The following is a 26,109-nucleotide window of genomic DNA, read 5'->3' on the forward strand; positions in this document are numbered from 1 at the left end:
GCACAACAAATTAAGTCACATTTGACTCTCTATAACATGGTATAATCAGATGTGGCATCATATGCTGCTCGAATTAATATAATGGGGCCCTGGTAAAATCTACTGCAAGTTCTGAAAACTAGTGCCTCTTATAAGTGTGAGGGGGTAAACTTACATTCAATCTAACACATCTCTGATTAGTTGGCAAATAAGGTTTGATTTTTTTTTTCTCACATCATTGTAAATCAGGAGTGACTCCATTGATGTCCTGGAGTTACAGTGATGTAAAAGCAGTTGAAGTAAGTGAGAAAAGAATTCAGGCCTATAGTATCCTTTTCCCCTCTCTTTTTTATAGCAGTTTGTGCTGTAGTTGTTGCAGCACCTCAGGATAGTAGCCCTTGCAGCACCTCAGGATAATCACTGAAGTGTCTGTGTACTGCAAATATATGTGCCAGCAGATCTCACACAAATACAGTAGACCTGTGTTGCTCTCACATTAGTTTTCCATTTATGTGGATCCCATCAGAATCCCATCCATTATTCCAGGCAGAGTATTAGGATTCATTGTTATAATACTGTGTTGTAACCGAAAACATTGGTTTATTTACATTTTGAAATATAGTGATAAAAAATACAGCCAGGTCATCTGCAAACTACCTCGGTATTGATATATTTTTAAAGAAGCAGGAAAAGTAAGAATACTATGATGGCTCCCAAATACTGCAGAGTGAAAGCAGAGAAGATGCAAATATGGAGACTTAAAGGATTCTCTGTTTTTAGAGCATCACTAAAGATGATGTCTCTTGCTACATATCTCTGAAATGCTTATTGATTGCTGAACATTTATATTCACAGATGAAAGACGTACATAGCACCTATACAGTATGTTATGGGTCTGAGATTTTCCTCCTTGGGTTCTAAAAGCTAAGGGTTATTTTAAGATCAGTCTTTATTTCTAATAATTAATAAGACCAGTTGGTTGTTGTCATTCTATTTCTAGGACCGTTATTTAAGCACAGTTTTTTTAAATATGTAGAATGAATAATTATGATTTTTTCATGCAAATATTTATTGTACCAAAAGAAAAATAAAGATGTTAGTTACATCATGTTCTCAGTTTTATGCGAAAACCGACCCATACCTGCCTTAACAGTTCTCAACAGAATCTGTAGCAGTTGTGCTTTTGTTGTATCAGTTTAAAAAATCTGTCAGAAAGAAAAAGGAAAGGTAACATTCAGTCTTGTCATGAATACTGCTTGAAAAAAAGACAACTTTTAGCACTGCTTTGACATGAACTCATTGACCTATAGTTTTGTGGTCCTCCTTTGTATTCACACTGGCCTGTAGTAAAAGACCCTACAAACTCACTCTGAAGTGTGGGAGTACCCCACATTCTGTACCATAGATAACTATAGTACATAATAAGTTACTATTTGATCCTACTGATAATTCTAGCTGTAAAATACTGGCTTTAAGAGTATCTTACACTATTATCTTTCAAATTATAATTAGAGCATAGCAAGATAATTGCAGTGATAGAAAACATATTTCTTTACTGGTGAAAAGGCTTGCTTCAGGACCACCATGTCAACTGCTATTATAAGTTCAAACATAAAACATGTGAAGAGCACTATTGTCATCTAAGCAATAAGTCCTAATGCCACTGTAGTTACTGTAGCAGCATCAATCAAGGCATCATGGTGACCCCGAGCACTAATCCTCCCCAATTCCTTCAGTTTTGCTGGCAGCCATGTCTCAGGAAGCTGTCTTCAGCAAGGCAGAAGCAGGTAAGAGAAATACATTAAAAGTCTATATCCCATCCTGAGTTGTCATCAGGTGGCGGTTCATCATTGTCCTCAGGGAAACTGTCGAAATTGCTTGTGTCCGTCGGAGATGCAACCTATCAAATGAACAGTTAATGTGTTTGCATCAGTTGCTTTTGATTTTAAGAAAATCTCTATTTCGGACCTTTAGAAAGACCATTTTTCCTGTCTCAAAACAATGCTCTTTCAACATCATTCACAAACCTAAAACATTTTATCTGTGGAAAAGCTCACTAGTTAAATATGACTAGTAAAAGCTTTCAAAGAAAAGGGAGAGCAAATACATTTGTCCCTTGGCAATATTGTCAATGCTAGGGTATTTATTTAGGTTTTCTAAAAAAATGTATAACAAAAATTAAAAAATGACTATGCTGATCTTTGTGTGCATTTGATGTAATTAAAAAACTATGGTTGTGCAAAAAAATCCAGTGGTTTCCTCAGATCAAGAAAATAACCAAAGATGTAACATCAAATAAGACCCCCCAGAGTACTTCATCACACCCATAAAATCAAAGCATATCAACAGTGTCCAACCACGCCCACAAAAACGTTATTATCATTCTCTTCCCATACAAAAAATCTAGTGTAAAAAAGATGGACCTTGCAGCATGCCCTGTATGCCAACAGACAGGACAATTTTAAACCACAGAGGGGGTGAACTATAAAGCTCAGGGCCCACCAAAGAAGTTCACAATGACAGCTCCCCTTCTTTTATAGGAAAGGAGAGCCATTTTAAGTATCTCAACTGATGCAATTGAGGTAGTATGGCATGGGGAGAGGGGTTGTCTCTTAATAGGGCAGGTTCCAAGCTATTTCTAAAGCAAAGCCAATACTTGTACTCTGCCTGGAAAATAAGAGGTAGCCAATACAGATCCCAGGACACTGTGCTCCCAAAAGATGGATTGCTAAGCAGCCTGCTACATTTTGCACCAGCATCAATTTCCAGGTTGATTTAAAGTTAGGGTTGCCAACCTCCAGGATTAGCCTGGAGTTTCCAGGAATTAAAGATCAATCTTTAATCACAGATTATGTCATGCAAAGAAACCTCCAGGAATACATCCAACCAATACTGGCAACCCTATTTGAAGTGTAGCATCTGGAGGGTGCATTGACACAATCTAAGGACTACAACATAAGGCAGTGTTTCCCAAACTTGAGATGCCGCTTGTGTAGGGAAAGCACCTGGCGGGCAGGGCCGGTTTGTTTACTTGTCGCATCCGCGGTTCGCTCCAGGACAATGGGAGCTGCTGGAAGCGGCAGCCAGTATATCCCTCGGCCTGCGCTGCTTCCAGCAGCTCTCATTGGCCACACCACTTCAGCTGCTGGAAAGAACATTTCATTACAGGGCCTCCTAATGAAGACTCAGCCACAAGACAAAATGTATTTGATGTTAATAAAAGAAAATCTGTCGTAAGTGACCTATTTTTTTTTTACTGGTCTTCGGCAAGTATCTTCAGACAAGTTTTGCTGCATGCTACTATTACCTTTACTAAGGTGTAGGCATACTGGAACTTTACACAAATGACACAAAGCAAACTATTCCTGATTGACCGGCAAGGACAGAAGTAAGAAGTGTACTTACACTTGGTACTATAGGAGGTGTCAATGTACCTTTTCTTAACCCTTCCCAGTTAAAGCCCTCAAACCATCTAGAAAGGGGATAATGTTAGGACAAATCAAGATGTTAGATATACAGCTGAAATATCACTGTAACACACAAAACAGATTTTTAATTTCTGTAGGCACTTTCTTCTGATTTATAGTTGTCATTTTTCTGTTGATTTTATGAAATACATTTTTGAAGTTTTTCTTTATTCAGACTGAAATATGTGCAGAAATCTCATGGTTATATAAAGGGTGGTGTAAGTTACACATGATTTGAAAATTGCACTAAGTGACATCCTCCTGACTGCTAAGGATGTGACCTAGCCAGTCTTCACTACAGGTGTCCTGACAGCTTCTTCTTATCTCCTGCAAGGTCTTTGTGGGTCCCACAGTCCCAAGGTTCTTTATTCAGATCCTCTGAGCCAGACTGTAGCTCAGGCTGCAGGCCTGCACAGATTATAAGGGAAAGTAGCACAGCACTGCCCCCATGCCTTTATGTGGCCTTCACAGACCTTGGGTCAGGTTGCATAGGAGTAAGGGGTTGCTCAAACAGTTAAGCAGAGAGTGGATAGAGTCTTGGCTCCACCACCAGAAATACTGGCCAGCACAGCTAAACTGATTGGGGATGAGGTGGGGGGAGAACAGTCTATGGGGCTACCCTCCTGGAGCAAGGAGGAAGCAGTGAAAGACTCACACCACGTCCACAGGGCAGAGTGGAAAAGCAAAATCTTTCCCTCCAATAGGTGCTGGGCACTCCATGCTCTGTTTTACCTGTTATTTATATGTCAAGCAGAGTGGAGACTGCACTGAACTACTGAAACCAAGAAGAGCAAGTGAAATATCAATCAGAGGCTCTATACTATCAGTGCCAATGGAATAGGATCAACAGGAAGTACAGTCTTAACCCTGGGGCAGAGGCACAGTTAAAAAGCAAAAGATGACTGGAAACTGGTGGCATATACAAGGGGGTTAAAAATAAATTGATGGTGACTTAATTTTCCATATTGCAAAATGCCATTTGGATGCAAATTTAAGTAAAAAACGCTCTTTCACTCAACATACCACCCTATATGCCACGTAAGGAAGGATAGAATAGACTCCAAAATATGAAAAGACTGCTGACATACGGTAATGTAAAATAACCTAACATCCAAAGAACAAGTTAGAAGAGAACTGTTATGAAAAGTGTTTTGTGTCTGAAATGAACAATTTTTCCATATGAAAGTAATTGATAGTTGTAAAACACACTTACTTGTGCTTTTGGATATCTTTTACTCCGTTTTTCAAGTTCCCTAATCTTTCTGATGGATTGTCCCTATAAAGAGAGTGACAGAGTTGTTTAATAATGTTTTTTCAGAAGGACTTATTTCTTTACTCATAAGATAAAAGTAAATTGTATTTAAAGTATTTACCTGCATAGTTTTTTAATTAAATTAGCAGCATTTTTGGCAATCTTCTTTGGAAATTCAATCATGTCAATCCCCCTTAATATGATGTTATAGGTCTTCATGGGATCTGGGCCTGAGAAAGGTGGACTTTAGGAAGTGGGAGGAGGGGGGAAAGTGAAAGTTAAAGGTCTGTCTTTTTAAAAAATAAATCTCATACCATCCTATTATATAACAAATCAGAGGAGATAAATTACAGAAGTGATAATATTTCTCATCCTGTGCTCTCAGGAAAATTGAAAGTCTGGACTATTAACATTTTATTTTATATCCTTTAGGAAGTTCTCCAGGATGCTTCCTTCCATCTCCAAAATCCATGCCATGGTAATCCTTTCTACGGCCAAGGAGTTCTGGGCATGGTTTTGTCTGGACTTCATCAATGTTGCTCCAAGGGTTGGCCAGGAGAGGGCATTAACGAGCGATTTAAGGCAGGCCTTCTTCTGAATGGGCTAAACGTTTTGTTTCAGCCATGATCCCATGACCTGCCAACCTAAGAAGCAAGGGGCTGGACTCAGTCCTGATTTCAGGTCCCCTGTTTCCTGATTTACTTTTGTGCTAGACTTATTATATAATCGCTTTTCAAACAGCCCTGGATAGAGGATGGAATAAATACTCTCTCGTTTAAAAGCACAAATACATGTCAGAATACAGAGATAGGTGAACAAAATGCCCTTAAATATGGATGGTACAGGTTGCTCACTTTGGGCTAGATTGTGACTTGGACGACAAACCCATACAAGAGAGTGAGAAATCCCCTCTTACACCTTAATGCAGGTTACCCAGGTCTTGGGGTCAGGTGCATAGGAGTAAGTGGGGTTAACTCACTTGCTTCCTCCCTACCAGAAGCAAGTGGAGAAGGGGCGAGAAAAAGTTAGACCACTTGCTCAATAGCCAGAATAGCTGAGCCAGCACAGTGTGAGGAGTAATTTACTGCTGGCTTATTACCCCCAAGAACAAGAAAGAAGCTGTGACTCCCTGCTGTGTCTCGCTGAGTGACAATATTTCCCAAGGTTAGTGCAGTTTACGTACCACGTAGGGCTGTGCCTAAAGTCACAATCTAGCCCTGTCTCGTGGGGGAAATTCATCCAACACCAGTGGCAGATTCAGACCCATCTTGACAGTTAAATTTTCACTATCCTACAGAAAAAAAGCATTTTATAGAGCTAGCAAATGGAAGTGTTGTACAATCTATATTCTCAAAGAGTCTTTTCTAACTTATTTGCACATCTTTAGACTATTATGCATGATAAATTTGGATAAGTATCAATATAACAAACAATATCCATCCTATTTTGGAACTTTATGAAGAAAAGGGCATAATGAAGCTATTGTGTGTTTTTGATAAATATAACAAAGCGAAGGTGAGGACAGTCCAGGGCCCTATGATCCTTGGTGTCTTTCTCTGTAGCTGGGGAGGCTGGGTGTATAGCCAGTGTGTTTGTCACTGTGTGGATCCTCTGGATAAAATCATTGCATAGAAGGTGAACATGGGCAGCAGATAGTTCTATAGCCCCTGATGGTGATATGATTCTGCTCCTTCCAACCCCCATGGATAGCCCAGGTGGAAAGTCCATTACTTGAGCTTTGTGCAGCAGACCAGGATTCGTCCCTTAAATATTATTTGATTGCAGTTTTGTGAAATAAACAAAGAGCTTCAATTCAATAATAAATACAAATAAATCAGTAAAATGGAAAAATGGTAACACTCCACTAATGTCTAAAAAAGTTTCTAATAGATGTAGTTTTTAATTGGTAATTATGAGAGATAATTGCAGTGGCTAAGAGTTATGTGGAATGCAGAATTAATACACATTATTTAAGTGAAGATTAGGGTTTGATATGTTGAAAGAAATATTTTATCGGTATATTCAAACACAGGATGACATTTTCAGCACAAATTATGCATCACATAAAAAATGAATGACTATAATTTATAATTGAACAACAGACCGCATATGGTTTGGAAAGGTAGAAGAAATTGCAGAATTTTGTTCAAAAGCTAGTACAAATCTGAAAGATTTTGTGTGTTTTGAAATTATTTAATACAGAGGTTTTTGTAAATTAATTTTGAAGTTACATTAAACAGCCATCAACAAAATATATGGGAATAGTATTTTCAGTAGCAAGACCTTGAGTAATGAGACATTGTACACAAATTTCTGTACCTTCAGCAAGAGTAGTTTATAAGACTAAATGTATGTATTCCTCTGATGTACAGTCATCTAGGGATATTTAAAATACTTAATATTTAAAAACTGTAAACATGTAATATTGTGAAATATTATGTAGTTCTGCATAGATTTTTAAGTTATTGTATATTTAAGGTGTGAATATTTTTATAGGACATGTGTTATGTAAGAAAATATCAATGTATTTAAAAATGAATATGTTCTGTATAAAAGTTCAGTGGCCAAAAGTAAGATTCAAATTTGTTATATTGCTTTGAATTTAAAGTTTTACATGAGGACTGAAAAAGAAACTTGGATAGGCTTAATTTGGAGTGAGCAAGAATAAGGGTAGACCTGATAGATATATTCCCAGTAAAGAATGATCTAGTTAAGATGAAACAATTGCTAGCTGCTTCTTGTCTATAATGCTATATCTAGAGCAGGGGTCGACAACGTTCGGCACGCGGCTCGCCAGGGTAAGCACTCTGGCGGGCCGGGCCAGTTTTATTTACCTGCTGACGCGGCAGGTTCGGACGATTGCGGCCCCTACTGGCTGCGGTTCGCCGTCCCGGGCCAATGAGGATGGCGAGAAGCGGCGCGGGCGAGCGATGTGCTGGCTGCGGCTTCTCGCTGCCCCCATTGGCCCGGGATGGCGGACCGCGGCCAGTGGGGGCCGTGATCGGCCGAACCTGCCACATCAGCAGGTAAATAAAACTGGCCCGGCCCACCAGGGTGCTTACCCTGGCGAGCCGCGTGCCGAACATTGCCGACCCCTGATCTAGAGCATTGAAAAGTGACAGGTAACAAAATTTAGAACTGACATGGAGATATATGTTTACATAAAGTATGTGTGAAATTCAGTTTCAAAAATAGGTTCAAATAGCTTTGTGATATTTTAAAAGGACCTACATTGGTGGATAAATAAGTGCAACATGGATAACAATGTTAAAGGATACCCTTAATGTGAGTGCAAGAACACTATGTAGGCTAGTGGGGATTTAACACATAGACTGAGGGTGGTATGTGATTCTAAGATGCCATATTAGTTCAAAACTGGTGCCATGGGAAAGTGATCTTCATGCTTCCTGCATATTATGAGTATTTTCCAACTTCACTGGCCATGTATAAGGCTACAAGTTTGTCACAGAATCTGTGACTTCCAAAGATCTCCATGACTTCAGCCTGCGGCAGGGTCCTGCCATATATCTCAAACCTCCTCCTGAACAACTAAGGAGCATCACTGAACTCTGAACATAGGTTGCGCTTGATGATTTGATGCCTCAGTGCGGACACACTCAGCTTCCTTGGCATTGCTGCCTTGTGTGCTGGAGAGCTGAGGCAGCAGTGCCAGAGGCGCCCTTCAAGCACTGATGCCTTGAGAAATGCTTAATGAGTACAGGCAAGAGGTGACAACCTTCATGTGTCATTTTGTTGTAAACTGTTGCCTATAATAGGAAAAAACTGAAGATGCTGTACCACGTTAGGTTTGCCCACTCTTTCAGATGCTGCTAACTTCCACTGCCCTAGCACCTCACTGGCTGAATTGCAAACCTCTCTCCTCACCCCTCACCCCCAGCAAATTCAGCTCCACCTTTCTCATTAGGAATTCTGAGGAAAAACAAGGGTAGAGTATAGCCATGATGTTGGTATAGATTTGGGAGGGATAGCTCAGTGGTTTGAGCATTAGCCTGCTAAACCCAGGGTTGTGAGTTCAATTCTTGAGGGGGGGCACTTAAGGATCTGGGGAAAAATCAGTACATGGTCCTGCTAGTGAAGGCAGAGGCTGGACTTGATGACCTTTCAGGGTTCCTTCCAGCTCTATGAGATAGGTATATCTCCATATATAAAAATGCCAGTGGAGGACAAAGGCGAATACAGCAGGCTCTCCAATATGCATCCTGCCAGCTCTGAAAAAATGCAGTTTTTTTTAGCAATAAGTGTTGATGGGGTGTATTTTCAGTTCTGAGTGCCCATAGGGCTTAGAAATTGTACCATTTAAAGTGGAGTCTGGGTACGCCTTTTTAATTATTTATAGATTTTAATGGAAACTTAATTTTGACCATTTGTCATAGTTCATGGACTTTACTCTCAAGAATCTCTGATGGGAATACTGACTTGGTACCTAGCTTGTTGAGTCTGTTCTGCAACTTCTATCCCAAACATGATTCATTGCTGTTGTTTTTAATAAGTTTTTTTAGATCCTTTAGGGAACTTTGTGTAAATGGGAAGATTCTAATAAATTTCTGAATAACGGAAATATTAGTAACTTTTTATGTATAAAACAGATACTAAAGTAAACATTTTTAAACTTGTTCAAATGATTCTGCAGAATACACTAAATAACTATAACTGGGCTATACCTATATATCTGCAAATTCTCAAGCTATTACCTGCTTGAGACTCTCATTCGAAAAAGCTGCATTATTTCAGTGTTAATGGCTCAACTCTCCGTGTGTGTAACTCCTATTGACAGCGGTAGGCAAAGGAGGAGTAGTGTATGACCCACACAATATGAAATATTAAAGCTTGTGTATTATAACTTTTCCGACGCTCGCTGTCCTTCGTGCCACCAATGAGCTGTTCTCAGCGAGGAATGGAAGTAACATTAGCTGTTGACTCAGAGTAGCTAAGAAACACAAATTGCTGGGCATCCCTGTGTCCCGGCCCATAGGAGGAAGTTAGCTTTAAGGGACAGGGATCAGACAGGGCCAGAGCTGGGTATAATTTTACATGTGTTTCATGATAAAGTTGTAAACTGCCTAGTGACAAAATTCCTTGTCATTTGAGTGCTCTGCATGAAAGCAGGCTGTAATGAAACAGGAAAAGTAATAATGATTAGGTTTAACAGTAAAGTTTTCAGACTGTTGTAGGTCATCATCACAGATGCCAGCTCTGAGTCTTCCAGTGTTCTAATCAAAGTGACAAAGGCAGAAATATTCTGTAATTTGCTGATCTATTTTTATCAGCAGTTCCAGTTGCAATGCCCATACCTGCCAGTCAAGAGTTCATACATTAAGATTCCCAGTGACCAGTAGTCTGCTGAAATGTCATGACCTTTGTTCAGGATGATCTCTGGGGCTACATACTCTGGAGTTCCACAAAAAGTCCATGTTTTTTTTCCAAATCCTATTTTCTTTGCAAATCCAAAATCGACCTGTGAAAAGAAAGGAATTCCATCAATGCAGAAAAATAAAGGGCATTTCAGTGATGTGTTCTGTTCTTCTCAGAGTGAAGCAAAGCAGAAATAAAGGTTTCCTCATGGGAATATTATCATAAACGAGAGCATGCTAGGTTGTTACAAAATAAAACACAACCACAGTGTGACATTTTTCCTGAGTTAGCCTTCATAGTGTAAACTCAAGTGCTTTTCTTGAGGTAAGAAGAGAGAGTGACAAACATCTCTTGGTAGTTAGTGGTTACTAGATCTGTTCTAATAAATTCTTGCAGCAATTTCTGCCCTATTTAAGTGATGTTGGACATTTGCACATGGCTCACATTTTTTCCCTCTTTTAATACCAAACTCCTGTCTGAGTAATGAACTATTCATGTCAGTTTATTAAGGCCAGATCAAAGGATAAGCACCAGTTCAGAACAGCATGAACAGGTCCTGTCCTGCAGTCTGCTTGCTCTCCTTTTCCTTTGGTAACTCATGCCATCTGAACAATTCCCAAGAACTACAATTTAGGCAGAGCAAACAATGACAAAAATATTATCTCTCTTGGCCATATTTTTTCCCCTTGATTAACACATGGAACCACATCAATTGGGATTTGATCGGGGGCTGCCAATGGAACATAGTTCTATGCTTTGAAAATGACAATAGCCAGGGAGACCCTGAGGTTTCACTTTAACTCAATAGAAAGAGTGGTACAGTAAAACAATTTGTCACCTAGCTACGAGATGGCAGTTATTTGGGCTTTTATAACAACCCACAGAGTGTCACTGCAGGAAAGCATAAATCTAGAGCAGCCCCAGCAACTGTTATATTTTAGACGAGGGACCAAAATGGCATACAGCCACCTGTTGCATCCCAAATTCTGCCAAGCTAAACTCAGAATTGGGCCTTTGTGCTTTTAACTGCTGCTCAGCACCTAGAGAATTTTGATAGATACAGCTGGAGATAAATCTAAATAAATTAACAAATAAATATAAGCAGACTAGAATTCATCTTTTTGTATTACTGGGTTGAATGATGGGTGCTGAGCAGCAGCTGCCTATGGAGACCTCCTAAATTCCATTTATATCTATGAGATTTTCTCTATAAATCTTGTGAGCATCTTTCTGTACACTCTATTCCACCCCCGACACAACCCATTTAACTCCTAGCTACACCTCTGGCATGCTATCTGTGGCAGGGAGATACAGGGGTGGGAGAATGGCCCTGCACCACTTGGGAATATCCCTGATTTACGCTGGAATCCTCAGAAGAGAGTTTTCCAGCTTAATGCCAGAGCTGGTTTATGGAGGCCATGGTGAAACCCAGAATCAGGGCCACAAAATTTAACCCAAAACACACTAAAATGCAGTAAAAACAACCCCATACCATAGCTCTTAAATTTTCTGCTACACTCAGAACAAGCTTCACTTAATAAATCCCCTTCCCTGGAAAAAGCCCAGGAAAATAGGTGAGTCTTGCAGTGTGTTAAGAAGATTACCAAGTCCAGACACAGTTGGATGAAGGACATTAATTTCTAATGTAAGGACTCCTGTCAGAGAATGTTCTGCCATCTGTCCCTTCCTATTTACAGTAGGGAGTTCAAGCAACTCTGGTGATTGCTACTGCCACGGTATCAGATTGGGAGTCTAAGTGAATTGCCTATGTCCAGTTTTGCAAACATTTTGTGTTCCTGGATGCTATTTGCTTGGTTGACCTATAACCTGAACACACCCTTATTTTAGTAGGTTTAGAATATTTTAGTAATGCTACTATGCAGGTGTTTGCATATCATGTTCTCGGTTCAAATCAATAATTTCTGACTAAAATAAAAGATTTTTAAAGTACATATAAATACTCTCTGCAGCATTTTATGCTTACACTTTCCCTGGGTAGGGATTAAGGTTTGTGGGTGGGGTGGGGTGGGGGGGACTAACTGAGGAAGGAAAAGCTTTCTGGATCCTCATTCTTCTAGCAACTTGTCCATGAAGGGACATAATTCAGTCCTTAATATTTAGTATTCATGTGCACATGTCTAATGGCCGATACTTTTCAGAGAGCCAGTCAGATCTTTACAGCCGAGCTTCTGCTTTTGCAGGAGCAAATAATGGTATTTAGCTATTTAATTTCCTGGTTTGCAGGTGAAATCAGGTAATTAAAATGCCTAAATGGCTATTATTTATGCCCACTAACTAAATTATGAGCACAAAAATGAAGGTCAACTTTACAAATCTGGGTTACCTTTCCCCTGCCTGTTAGTTGCCCAACATTGTTAAGCAAATCTATATGAAACCTAATACACATTGCTACATTTTGATTATGTAGAATTTCTCTAATGACCAATGTAAAGATTTCAAAAAGGGAATAACAAGATCAGGTAACACAGATATCTAAGAACTCTGGCACTAGTGCAATTGTTTTACTTGCCTCTCAGATCACTTAGGGCCTGATCCTGCAATCACTTTCAAACATGCTTAACATTAGGCATATGAGTGGCTAGACTAAATTCAAAGCAACAGTCTAAGGGCATTACTTGAAATCAAGTGAATACTCCTGTACCAAAAGCGCATGCGTAAGTGCTTGTAGGATTGAGGCCTTCATCTAGAAGTTTAGGCTTAAAAATATTAAAATATAACTAAATAGGAAAAGACTCTTATTACAGCAACATTCTGTATTAGCTACATTTTAGCAGGACAAGCCTGAGGATTAAAAACAATTAATGAGAGTAATCATTTCTTGAAATAACAAAATGTGATTAATATCTCCATAAAACAAATCATTTTTTTTAAACAAGCAAAGCAACTTGTTCACATCAGGCATTAGTAGCCTGCAAAAATTTGGCACCAGTAGGCTGTAAAAAATAAAAGCGATTAATGAGTGTCAGCCAAATAAAATATTGAAACATCTATTGTAAACGTCTATTTTTGCCCCTGTATACATCAATATGGTTAGATGGATTTTTCCTAGTTCTCGTCTCTAAATAATTTGCTCTGGGACTGCAACTTTTAATGCTAAGTTTCAGACAGAAGTACTATTTTGTGGGTGAGTTATAAACTCCTTAGAGTAGGAGTTTCTGATGGAAAAGGTGATGGAGACTTAACTCTAGTGTAGTAAACATGGCACTGTAGTATTTTTTTGCTGCACAGAAAAAAAAACATGTAAGCACTCACCAGTTTGGCATAACCTCGGTGATCTAGAATGAGGTTTTCTGGCTTGAGGTCCCTATAAATTATTCCTTTGGAATGCAGATAGGCAAAAGCTTCCACTACACATGCTGTATAAAATCTGGTCGTAGAATCTTCAAATGAACCTCTATATAAAAGAAAATGGAAAAAAGTCTGGGGGCCATTTAAAATATTTGCATTTAATGTTGTATATTTGGTTGTACTATTATTGCACGTCACTATGATTACAGCAATGAAATAAAGTTTAATAAGAATTAACCTCTGCTATGTAGACCATATAGATTTACTACTCTAGATTTTAAGGCCTCAATCTTGCAAGATGCTAAGTACTCTGGCCCATTCCAGCAAAGTTCTTAAACATATGCATAGTCCCACTTACTTCACCTTGAAGGATCAAGCCCTAAAACATAATGATAGTTCAAAACAATTTCGCTATGAACCATATTTTTCAAAAAGTTTTGTCTGTAACTACCTCAAGGACTTGTGGCATCAAGACAGTAAGTTTCACATATTTTATGATCTTACTCTAGCCACTCCTTAGCTGCCAGAAGGAAACATACTGTGAAATAGCTGTATAGATATGATACAATCATGTTTCTCTCTTTGTCTGTTTAATTTGTTGAAAGTTTATAGCTTTGAGATAAATAAGGAAAGCTTCTTTGTTCAAGTTGTGCTTATGTTTTATTCAGGTGGGAAAAGAGAAGATATCAATATCTCAAATTGATCACAGGAATACCAACTATCCAGTTGTAGGTTAGCTATTTACTCTTTAGCTGCCAAACTAGTCTTCTATATTAACAATTAGGGAGACTTGGATTGCCAACCCTCCAGGATTGGCCTGGAGTCTCCCAGAATCGGCATCAATTTCCCGGTAACTATTGAAAGCAATCCAGGAGATTTTAACAGGATATTTTAAGAAAATGACATTATGTCATGTTCGGTAAAAAAGATCCCGGAATAGCTTCAGTCAGAGTTAGCAACCCTTAGGGAGACCCACTTACCTTCTCCTACTAAAAGCCAATCTTATCTACTCACTTTACTTGATCTAATCAATACAATACATACACAGTTTGGAAGCCCTCTGCTAATTGGAAAATAGCCATTAGCAAACTCATTTCTGTTTGGTTTCCATTCATGAGGATAGCATTTTACCCACTAGTTGAATTCACATGAAGCATTGTTTTAAACCAAAGTTCCAAACTTAACACAAATATTGTTACATTAGACACAATTATGAAATAAATATGAAGTCATAACAAAAAAGAATGATATTTAATTCAAAGAAAAATTTGTATAATACATCTTTCATATTTACGTAATATATAAGTTTTGAACTAAATCTATTAAAATGGATCAAAGACTAATGTTAGATACTGTTCAAGACTGAGACAAAAATAAAAAGCTATTATTTGGAATTTGAAGTGTTAATTTCAAATTTAAAGAAGTGAATCACTTCCCACTCTTTTGGAATGAATATATAGTTACTTGAAATCATAATTAGATTTTGACAACAGAATTGTTCGAGCTCTACTAACTGAAACTAAAATGTGCTTCTAAGCTAGATGGCAGTAGAAACCACAATTCAGAGAGCAAAAGAATGAAAGAATTGATCAGACTTCTGAAAAAAAAATTAAAAAGAATAAATCCAGACACCTGTTAGCTTTGGAATTGTAATGCTTTTTAAATATATTGAGAGCAGGCAGATTTTTAGAAGAAGCAGAATATAAAAAATAATGAAAGTAACTTCTGAGAGATAATTAAAATATCAGTTTGATATTTGTTTTAGGCTCCATTTTCCTTTAATGTTTAAATTGCCTGTTTACTCTGAGGACAACATTCAATTTACAAATTTAATCATATCTATTACATTTCTAATTGTGTGCTTATATTTATAGAGTGTTTGTGTACAGTTTATCACATGGTTATCTCCCCTCATATGTAATATGTATATTACACCCAAAAAGCTAAGATAAAAGAACGTTATTAAAGTTACAAAGTCAAGGAACCAAAAGTTAGGAAATGCCAGAATTAAAGTTGCCTGAGCAGCTTGTGTTCTCCTCATTGTTCATTGGCCCACGCCTTACTGACTACACACTTTTCAAATCCTGATCCGATGAGAGAATTATTAATTCCCGCATGGGCTTTTCTATGGCACTCATCACTATGTGTCTGAGATGCTTCAAAAACATTTAGGAATTTATCTTTTTACAACCCCTGTGGAGTAAGGGACTATTATCCCCATTTTACAAATGAGGAACTGAGACACAGACGGAGGGAACCAAAAAGGCTATGTCTACACTTCAGGTAAACACCTGCAGCTGGCCCTTGTAAGCTGACTTGGGCTTCGGGTGTTTTGGGCACTGAGCTGTAAAATTGTGGTGCAGATGTTCGCTTGGGCTGGAGTCTGGGCTCTCGGACCCTCTCGCGGGGTCCCAGAGCTCAGGCTCCAGCCTGAGGCCAAACACCTACACCTCAGTTAAATAGCTCTTTAGCCTGAGCCCCATGAGCCCGAGTCAGTTGGCACAGGCCAGCCACGAGTTTTTAATTGCAGTGTACACATACCCCTAAAGGGAGGCAGCAACATACGTTATCAGAGGCTGAAATATAGGTGGCACATTGGGAACTTTTACTCTGAAAACTTAGGTGCTGAGTGAGTTTAGGTGACTCTGGGGTTCAGCAGGAGTTTTGTGAATCACGGTGGAGCCAAAACTGAGACTTAAGCACCTAAACTTGATTAGGTCTCAGGTTTAGGTGCCTAAGTAGCTTTGTGGATTTGGGCCGGACACACTAAGGTTAAAAGTATCCAATAACTTGGATTAGGGCACTCCTCTGCTATGTGAGAGACCCACCTTCAAACTCCAGCTTCACATCAGGGAAGGGAAATTGAACCCAGGTCTCCCACATCCCCTAGGTGAGTGCGCTCACTGTTGGGCTAGTCTAAAAGTTATAAGGGAGGCTACTGCCACCTCTTGTTTGCTTCCTCCCTCTGTCTCCCTTACCCATTCCCCCTCCCAAAATGTTTTGGGTGAAAGTCCATTGTGAATACACTCCCTGCAATTTAGGACTCTATAAATCAGATCCACTCCCCTGGCTCTGTTCCCTTTTTATGGATCTTAAGAGGCTCAGGTTAAGTGGAAGGGTCTGGAAGGGGGCATGGTAAGGTGGCAGAGGATAATCCTCAGCTGGTAGAGTGTTCACTGTCCTAGTTAGTGTAATTTAGAGCAGCCCTTAGGTCACTCCAAGTTATGACAGGGGCCACTTTAGTCCCTGGTCATCTCCAGGATAGCGGGGGTGGGAGGGGAGGGAACAAGACTTTCTCCACCTTTTCTGTGTCCTGTGTCAAGCACAGCTTGGTGATACTCAGGGATCTCGCCTTGTATGCTAGAGATTGTCTGCTAGGAATAAAGATATACAATATTACAGTTCACACTGACATATAATTTTCTTTTTCAGATATAAGGTTTCTAAAATTTCTTACCTGTCCCTGAGAATTGTCCAAAGCTCTCCACCTAGACAGGCTTCCATCAACATGTATAAATATTTGCTGTCCTTGAATGTCCTGTATAGTCTATTATTTGCAAACAAGAAAATGCAATAAAAGTTAAAGCATTCTTTTTGGTAAAAGGTATTCCTGTGATACTTCACACTCCTTATTAACCATGAATATCACTTACTGTCTTCATTCTGTTGTATCATACTTGAAATGTTTCAGCAGAACAGATGCAGTATTTTAGTGTTGAAGTGTATTATAAGAGGATGATGTTGCTACTCTGGGAACTAAATTTAGGGCATGACATTTCTAACTACTTAGCCTGACGTTGCTGCTTTCCAAGATCACTTGAAAGAGAGGCAAGACAATATGTACCCCATTTCTTGTAATGAGTAGATCATTTATCCTTCAAAGAGTCAATATATAGATCTGAAGCCTTCCTTTCATTTAATAATTTCAAAAGAATGCCCCTTAATTTTGGTTCATGTAAGAATTTAATACAATTTGCTGTTACATTTCATAGACCTTATAAAAATATCAAAAGATGCTTGTTTCCTCATCCAGGATGATTGAATATGTGGGAAAATCTGCCTAATGAAATAGTTGGGGCAAGTAACATGTATTCAGCATGTACTGTATGTCAGGCTTGACCTAGATTCTACGGGAAAACATTCCTTTCTATACATTTCTGCAACATTCTTGTGAAGCAGACTGGAAATTGTGTACCAGCTTCAGATAAATTAAATAAATGGAGTTTATTTATTTAATTAAATATGGAAATAATACAAGGAATTCTAAATTGTTGTATATCTCATTTGTTATTAAACTAAATTAATTTTACTTTACCCATATATTTTTCATTTTAAAGGTGCGGAAGAGCTTTGTACTGACAACATGCAGCTGAATTGCAGACTCTTTCTGGGAGGAAGCTGTACATTTTGGCAGATGGATAGAGGACCATTGGGGTTTTTGACTCCTGGGAAGTTAAGGTCTGGGAGACAATTTGGGTTTGTTGGATAAGTACATTAGCTCCCAGTGTTGACATTTAAATCACCATCATTAGATTTCAGAGTTACCATAGCACTGAGGCAAACTATTCTCAGAGCTATTGTTATGTCTGTGAGAGTTATCATTTCAGGCTCTCTGCAGAAAGAAGCACACTTTGCTATGTCTGTTTACACTCAGATCTCACATTTGGAAGGTTTTCTTTGCAACCACAGCATATAGAACATTATTTTAAAAAATCTCAAAAGGTTTGATTCTGGAGCATAATTCTTCAGCAATGAGTGGATTCTGTAGTATATTCTGTGACTGTGCAATTACACTCATGCACAGGGCTCTGTATGTCTTAAGCATTATGGGCATTATTAATCTCAGGTGACTACAATGAAAACAGAAGGTGTTGCAGAATTGAGCAGTTCAAAGTAAATAACATACTTTGTTGTACCTCTCAAGGAGCTGTTGTGTGACATATGCCATGAGACAGGGATAGACTAGCTGGATGCTTGATTGATCATGATGCAAGTTGTTTAGTGCATTAGTCTTTTATTTTTGGAGGCATTTGGTTAAATACTAGCTTAAGTAACATCAAAATGTGTTGGTCTCAACATAGTCCCTATCGGACATTACATCACGAAATTGGGCAGAGTTTGTCTTTGGTCTATGTTTGTACAGAGCACAGCAAAATGTCACTTAGGTTTTTTTATTACTATTGTTATCATTATTACCCTATCACATATTTTGGAATAACTATTCATCTTTTCACCTCTACTGGAAAAGTCTGAGGCTTTTGATCCAGGTCAGGGCTGAGGAGCACTTGCTGAGCTGTTTGAGGAAGCTTGCAAAGTCTGCCTGAGTCAATGTAACTTGTCTCTTGCTTCCAAGAGTGCCAATAACAGAAAAAACAGTTAAAAACCGTAAATGCTCCTCTACTTGTGAAACATTAGTCTTGATTCACTATAGCTAAAACGTACCGTGTGTGGTCACAAAAGATTAAAAGAAAGAAAAATGAACCCATCTTTTAGATCCTCACTTAAATACTGGTAAATTTTGCACCTTATTTTGAAACTTATTAGGCTTCAGTACAAACTTGTATAGTCAGTCAAAATTAGAGTAATTTAGTTAACTACTTATTATGGTTAAGATCTGTGGAAAGGCTCCAGCAGTGGGATAATATATTGCTAAAAAAAGCAATGTAGATGGGAGGCATGACTTGGGCAAGTAGAAAGCCATGGAGGGCATGTACTTGGGCATGTCTTTACTCGCCTGAGCCATGCCTCACCAGCTACTCTGATATTTATACCCATGCTGGGGGGAGAGGTTGGAGGGGGGGGGCTACTGAGTATATACTCTACATGCCACCATAAGAAGTATGTAGCATAAACCTACCTAAACAGTTTCTGATCAATTTTAACATCTCTAGGTTTACCCATCCTTATAGCAGCCTTTCAAATGGTTCATTACATGAACAGCCTTATTTTAGTGCTTTCTTTTCCAGTATTCTGCATAGACCTGAAGATAAGATACTGGAAAGTATTTCTGTTTATCTTACATAAACATTAAATACACACAAAAGAAGGAAAAAAAGTTGATTAGTATATATTTAATTAGCTATTGAGGTTAATGGTACTAGTCATGTAAAAGTTTGCAGGATCAGGCTCCTAATCTTGAGAATATGTTCTCTTTCAATTATGTTAAAATGTCCTTTATGTTTTAGTGGTCATGTTCTGCTAACTCTGTTATATAATGGCACCTTCCATTACATTAGTATATTGATTCAGACGGTGGGTAGCACATTAAAAACTTTAGAAAATATTTTGTATCTTGTAATAGTCTACAAGGAGTACTTGCAATTTCAGTGCTATTTCAGATCTAGATAACTGAGGCATTTTTGTGGATCAAATATGAAAGAAAAGCGAAGTGTAAAGATAATTGAAGCATTACATAGTGCCACCTTGTTTACTTCATACAGTAACTGTTGTGGCAAATTAATCAAGCATGAGGTTGAAATAAACATATTACAAAGGCAATAACAGATGGTCCTTCAATCCCTAATAAAAGGTATACATATACAATTTTCATTTCAAGCCTGTGTAATTTAATGCTCATGTAAGATAAGATACTAGAAAACATTTCTCTTTGTCTGACGTCTAACGTAGAGTACAGGAAACTAAATCACTACTCTTCAAAAATATACAGATAACTCCCTGGCAAAGTTATTGTTCCATTTCATCTCAATTCTAGAAGAGAGTATTTGCTATTCTTATAGGTTTAAATCCAGGCACAGAGAAATCTTTTGTGTGTAGCTCTCCTTCCTCCAGAGTGAAAGTAAGGCTCAGCAGCCCCCTGTTCCCTCTTCTTTTAAACCTCACAGAGGCCCCTCTGCCATCCAAGGTCTGCACAGAGGTAGGAAATGAGACTAGACAGCCAGGGGGAGAAGCGAGTATGTTAGGGACACATCATCTCTGCTCCAGCTCTGTGGAGTTCACCTGGGTAAATAATAAAGCTCCATGGTATATTTTCTGCTGAGCCCCCATCTCCAGTGGAATTGAGCTGCAAGGGAGTGGGAGTTCTGCCAAAGGCCAGAGCTGGTGCAAAGGCACAGAGCTTCCCCATGAATCAGAGTATCTGCCAGGTTTCTGATGGGTGTTGCAGCATATTTTGCTGGGGAGGAGACACCCCCAGCTGAGTGATGTGTGTGGGGGAAATCTCTGTAAGGGTGTTCTCCTGGAGAGTTCATCCCCCACAGACCTGTGTATGGATTTTACCAGAGAGAGAATGATTTGGGCGATAGTTTTATTAATTTACCGAATTTGCTAAATAATATTGCCAATACTTTGCAATATTTATTGAATGTCAGATTTTTCTACTATCCAAGACAATTACAATAATCTTGAATATATAAGGGAGCATATCACCATCCTGTTTTCCCTCCAAATATTCACAATTTTAAGGGATGCTCAGTGTCAGATAATGTAAGTGTGATTATGGTTAGAAAAGTGACTATAGCCTCTTGTTACACATCTGTTTATCTTTCTGATCAACATTTGGTGTTACCGCTTTTTACTCTTGGAGAGCCAATAAAGCTAAGGAATAATGAGCTAGATTCTGTTTTGGCATGCACATAATCAAAATATTTGCTGAATATTGTTGACTCTCTACTACTGTTGTTGTTGCATGATCCAGAAAGACTACAGCTTGACTTCCAGAATCTAGGTTGAGTTTTCAGGGCTGAGAGTTAAAAATATTGAGCAGATTTGTCAACTCATTGAGAGACAATAAACATGGAACACTATGGTGCCATATTTGCAGAGTCCCTTGACTGAGATGAACTGCGATTAAAAGGTGTTTTACCTATAGTGCTTGTGAGACAATTCATGACTAATTCCATAACACACTGCAATTTTATAAGAAACAATAGCCAGACTGGAACATTCTCAACTTGAAATGAGTTTATAAAGTGTAATGACAGTACCTCACAATGAAGTCTGAGTGAGCCCCCTGCATTATCTGCTTCTCTGAGCGTATGTGCTCCTGCTGTCTTGTGTCCACTATGTGACGTTTCTTCAGTATCTTCATTGCAAATGTTTTGGATTCTTCACTTTTCAACTGGACCTTGAATAAAAGTGGCAAATATATTAGTTAGCAGCAGTGCCCGTAACCCCCTAACAATCTGGAATTTTGGATGAATTTAGCTCCTTCCAAAAATGTTAGATCTTTTGGAGAATAGAAAGTAAGTTTCATAGGGGGATATAAACATAATTAAACAAACTGAAATAAAAATGAACCTAATTCTTAGAGCACTCAAGATGACTGTTCTTGTCTTCAGTATTCTGCAATCTCAAAGGGACTGACAAATTGACTTTTCTTCAGTTCCTCCACCTACCACAAATATGCTGTCCCCTTCTCTTACCTTCTTAACAATCTCCAGCCTCATCCCTTCCTCAGTGGAACAGCAGTCTCAAACTCCTGGAATGCTTACTCTCATCAACTGACCCAGCCTCCCTGCACAGAGAGCCACTCTGAATTTCATGATCAATTTTTCCTGTTCCTAGCATGACACCCCAGTGCAACCTATCTCTCACTCCTGATTTCTAAGCCAAGAGAAGCATTTGGCAGAATGGGTAGATGGGTCACATTAAGAGGCCAGGTGAAGCCAGAGGAAGGACAGGAGGAGAGTTTGTAGCAGCAAAAATATATTCAGGCATAAGTTATGACTCAAGAGCTCCCAAGAGCTAGGAACCCTCCCTTTTTTCCAGCACAGTGTTCCCTAGCTTCAATCTTAGGAAATTAACTGGCTCCCCCGGGGATAACCATTTGGAAATTAGCCAGTTTCTTATGCCTTAATAAAACACACGTTTTAACTCATTGGATCTGTTCACTGCAAACCAGATTTCTAAATGTGGCATATTGCTACACCATATCCACTGATACATTTGCTAGTACAATATGCCATTGAATTGAAAAGCCATTTACAATAACTTTCTGTGCTGAGGGGAAAAAACCACAACAGCATTATATATTTCCCTCAGGTATACCCACAGCATAAAGATGCTGGTTCTAATAAGTGTACAACTTTAATAAAAACCTTTTTTTTATAAAAAAACGATAACATTTTATAAAAAAACTGTAACATTTCCACTGACTCTGACAAGGGAATATAGTCCTTGAAAGGTTTAAATGCATGGCAAAGCTAGCTTTTCAATGGTGCTGCTCTGGCATGCCTTTACTTTTAACCTTGACTCTCAACTAATCTATTTTTCTTGTTAAGAAAACAGATGTCTGTAAAGTTTAAGCTTTTTGTTGTGGTTGTTGCTTAGCCTAAGCACAGGAATCACTTAAGATCCCTCAGAACTTCTCCCTGTATGCAGTGGGCCAAATTCTGCATTGACTTACATCCTGTGAATTGACATCAGTATCCATTAGCAGACAATGGAGTTGAATAGTGTTTAAGTCAATAGAGAATTTGGCCTGCTATATTCATCTGCTTTCACAGATAAGAACTTACTGGTATGGCATCTGAGGGGCTTTCAAGAATGCAAAACTAACAGAAGGGATCTATCCTGTCCAGGGCCGGCTCCAGGCACCAGGCACCCAAGCACATGCTTGGGGCGGCACCTGGTAAGGGGCGGCGGGGGGAGCGCGGCGCGGCATTCCGTGGGGGCGGGTGCTCCGGCAGCGCGGCGCGGCGCTGGGGGGGCGGGCTCCAGTTGCGCGGGGCTCGGCGAGGGGGCGGTGCGGGCGTGGCGCTGGAAAGGGGTTCTGGCGGCGCTCGGCGGGGGGCAGGGGCGGGCTCCAGCGGCGCGGTGCTCGGCGGGGGAGGGAGCGGTGGCGCTCGGCGCAGGGCTCCGGCGCACGGTGCTTGGCGGGGGGGCGGCGCGGCGCTCGGCTGGGGGGGGAACGGCGCGGCCTGGCGCTTGGCGGGTGGCCTGGGGGGCGGCGCTTTTTTTTGCTGCTTGGGGCAGCAAAAAAGCTAGAGCCGGCCCTGATCCTGTCTCCTTCCTTCTTCACAAATTAGCAAGATTCCTTGGAGCTGTCTTGATATCTTAGTCTAGCCACTCACAACACAAGACAACAAACAAACAAAAACCTCCCATGCTGAACAAAGGAATATAATTACAAAATGCTAGACAAGCAGACATGTAACTAGGTGCTGTGACTGATCCACATGATCTTTTATGCAGATGAAAAGAAAAATTGACCTCCAACCAGTTTCCTTGTAGCTATCACCAAATGACAGAATAAATTGATAATTCGCCCATCTGGCCTACTACTTTGCTAAATTCCTCCTCTTGTTACAGTAAACCAGTCACATCACATCACGTTGTCACATTGTGAAGAGTGCACATAGTTAATTAAATTTTTTCCATATAGTACAGTGTCTGATACAAATGCTATTTGGCAATTTTTATGAAAACACAGAGATGAAGCCAGTTTTCATTTTCAGGTTTCATTTTACAACTTCTCTATCAGTGTACCCAGGATTTTGAAATGCAGGCCAGATCAGAACTCTAGTTTGTCTCTGAGGGAGGGACATAATGTGGATAGAACATAACCTAATTTTTTTTAAAAAATATTTTTTATTAAAAAAAAGGACAGCCATATGTTCTTAAGAGAAAAGGAAAATAAAAAGATCTAAGAAAAGTCACCTTCAAAATTTTTCCTAGCCTGTCTTTGAAAACTATAATCTTTAAATCCTTCCACTTTCCCATCAATCCTTGCTGAGTGGCTATGAAGACACTTTAAATGGTTCAGTTCATGCCAACTGTGTAATAACGGAGTGGAAAAATCTGTAGATTAATTTGCTCAGAATCAGAGCTTTTACTGGAAATTAAACTGACATAACAACTGTCCTCTCTAAAGCCAGGGTAACACATATTGGTATACTAAATTTAAACCAAGGGGTAGATCCTCAGCTGGTATAAATGTACACCAAATAGCACTATTTAAAGAGCAACACTTGCCCATGTGATTCAGCAATAATGTTTAATAAATGACAATCCATTTTTATACATATACATTTTTTATCATAAACTCTAATCTATAATGGCCCAATGTCCATTTTACTGGCATGGCTGTCTGTTTTAGGTAAACTATGAAGACCAAGGGTGTGCTCGGACTCTGATGTGGACTCACAGCCAATCTGCTCAAGATTGTCCCATACTATGGGGTGATGTTTAGCACTTGTGAGTTCTGCAAGCAGGTCTGTCTCTACAGAAATGGTTATATTATAGTTCTTCACATTTGTCATAGACATGTCATATTTGCTTGCTGCCTCATGGAAAAAGGCTACAGAATCTCATGACAAGTGGTTTGTATGACACAGTGTAAGATTGATGAATTCTAATAAGATCAAGAAAATCTGAAGATGGATTGAACATCCTAGCATTACTTAGACCCTTCTGATAACACTTCTGAGGGTTTTACTTTTACATATGTTTCTGTCACTACGTGCATTGGAAGCACGTTGTTTCAGACTCTGATTTGCTGGCTTATGTTTCTTGCTCTTGGCATACGCTGATATGCTGATGTTCTATAAGTATTCCCATTGCCACTGATACAAGTGGTTGCCTGTCTTTGCTTTGCAATAAATGGGATATATATCCTTAGGTGGTGGTAAGTCTGTTTTTAAATTTTGAACCATTCTTTTCTTAAAAACCTCTTGTTGTGCCAGTATAATTTAAGTCCTGGTATTTGTGGTTTTTTATTTTCTCCATAGTTGCAAGCATTTTCAGTCCCACACGAAACTTTTGTTTTTCCAGAACAGCTCTTGCTTCCCACGACTCTCAATTATTATTTTTACATGAAGCTTATGTTTGCCATCTCATTTTATGAGAGACTGGGTATGGAGACCTATACAATCCACATCAAATTAAGAGAAATATTTCTTGTCACTCGTCCATCAAGGTTTCCCAATTACTCCGTTATGTTTACACTGTACTGTGCTGCACTGCTATGCTTTATAACTATACAACTTAAAAATAGGGAGGAGGGGAATAGTTCTGGATTTACTGCATGTGGAAAATGAGGGAGTTATGTGTATTATTTTGCATAAATATCATATATATCTCAACTCACCCATTTGGTATTATTCTAACTGATTACACAGAGTTAAATCAAAGAAGGCTCAAAGTGGGAGAACAAAGAAGAAACAAAACAATGGCAAAGATAAGGTATAGTCCAGTCCAGAGAATACCAATGGTCCTCGAGGAAACAATGGAGAAATTATTAATTGATGAATGCTCCTACCAGGCTCTAAAGTTTATTTTTTCCAGACTTGAGCTTAGGATCAAAGAGCTTAAGATCAAATAATAATAGTATCCCGAAAGAAGCAGATTGAGAGGGTTGTCAGCAGCTTCTGAGGGAAAGATACTGGCAGAGACACACTGACAGAAAGGGCAGCAAGGAGACTGTCTCTCTCAACCCAGAGATGGAAGTGACCAGGCTGAATGGAATGTACCAAAGCTTGCAAGGAAAGAGTAAGGTTTAGATAAGGGAAAATATGCACATGGGACTTTTTTGTTTTATTCCTTTTGTTGTGTACTATATACCTTTGGGCAAATAAATTATGCTTTGTTTTGAGGAAGCTATTTTTGAATCACTTTAATCAGTCACTGTCAAAGGTTCCCAGAGGATACTGGTGCCAAACACAATTGAGCCTGTTGGGTTAACACAGCTGGGAAACAGGGGGTCTGTAGCCCAGAGATACAATCTAAGAGAGGTAGGATTGCAGGGTTCTACCTAGAAAGGGGTGAAGGTAG

The 26,109-nt window shown here is 39.2% G+C and overlaps 1 protein-coding gene across 3 annotated transcripts in view; it reads right to left on the minus strand.

Moving 5' to 3' along the window:
- PRKG1 (protein kinase cGMP-dependent 1) overlaps positions 1-26,109 on the minus strand; it is an 895,613-nt gene continuing 869,504 nt past the window's right edge. For all 3 annotated transcript variants that reach the window (XM_034775036.1, XM_034775034.1, XM_034775037.1), the window contains 8 exons: positions 21,324-21,463; positions 16,838-16,927; positions 13,345-13,486; positions 10,011-10,174; positions 4,820-4,942; positions 4,660-4,722; positions 3,385-3,451; positions 1-1,879 (listed from right to left, as the gene is read on the minus strand). In XM_034775036.1, coding sequence (XP_034630927.1) covers positions 1,781-1,879; positions 3,385-3,451; positions 4,660-4,722; positions 4,820-4,942; positions 10,011-10,174; positions 13,345-13,486; positions 16,838-16,927; positions 21,324-21,463 — 888 coding nt within the window. In that variant the 3' untranslated portion in view covers positions 1-1,780. The remainder of the gene's footprint in view (positions 1,880-3,384; positions 3,452-4,659; positions 4,723-4,819; positions 4,943-10,010; positions 10,175-13,344; positions 13,487-16,837; positions 16,928-21,323; positions 21,464-26,109) is intronic.

This window comes from Trachemys scripta, chromosome 7, assembly GCF_013100865.1.
Source record: "Trachemys scripta elegans isolate TJP31775 chromosome 7, CAS_Tse_1.0, whole genome shotgun sequence".
NCBI classification, from domain to species: Eukaryota; Metazoa; Chordata; order Testudines; family Emydidae; genus Trachemys; species Trachemys scripta.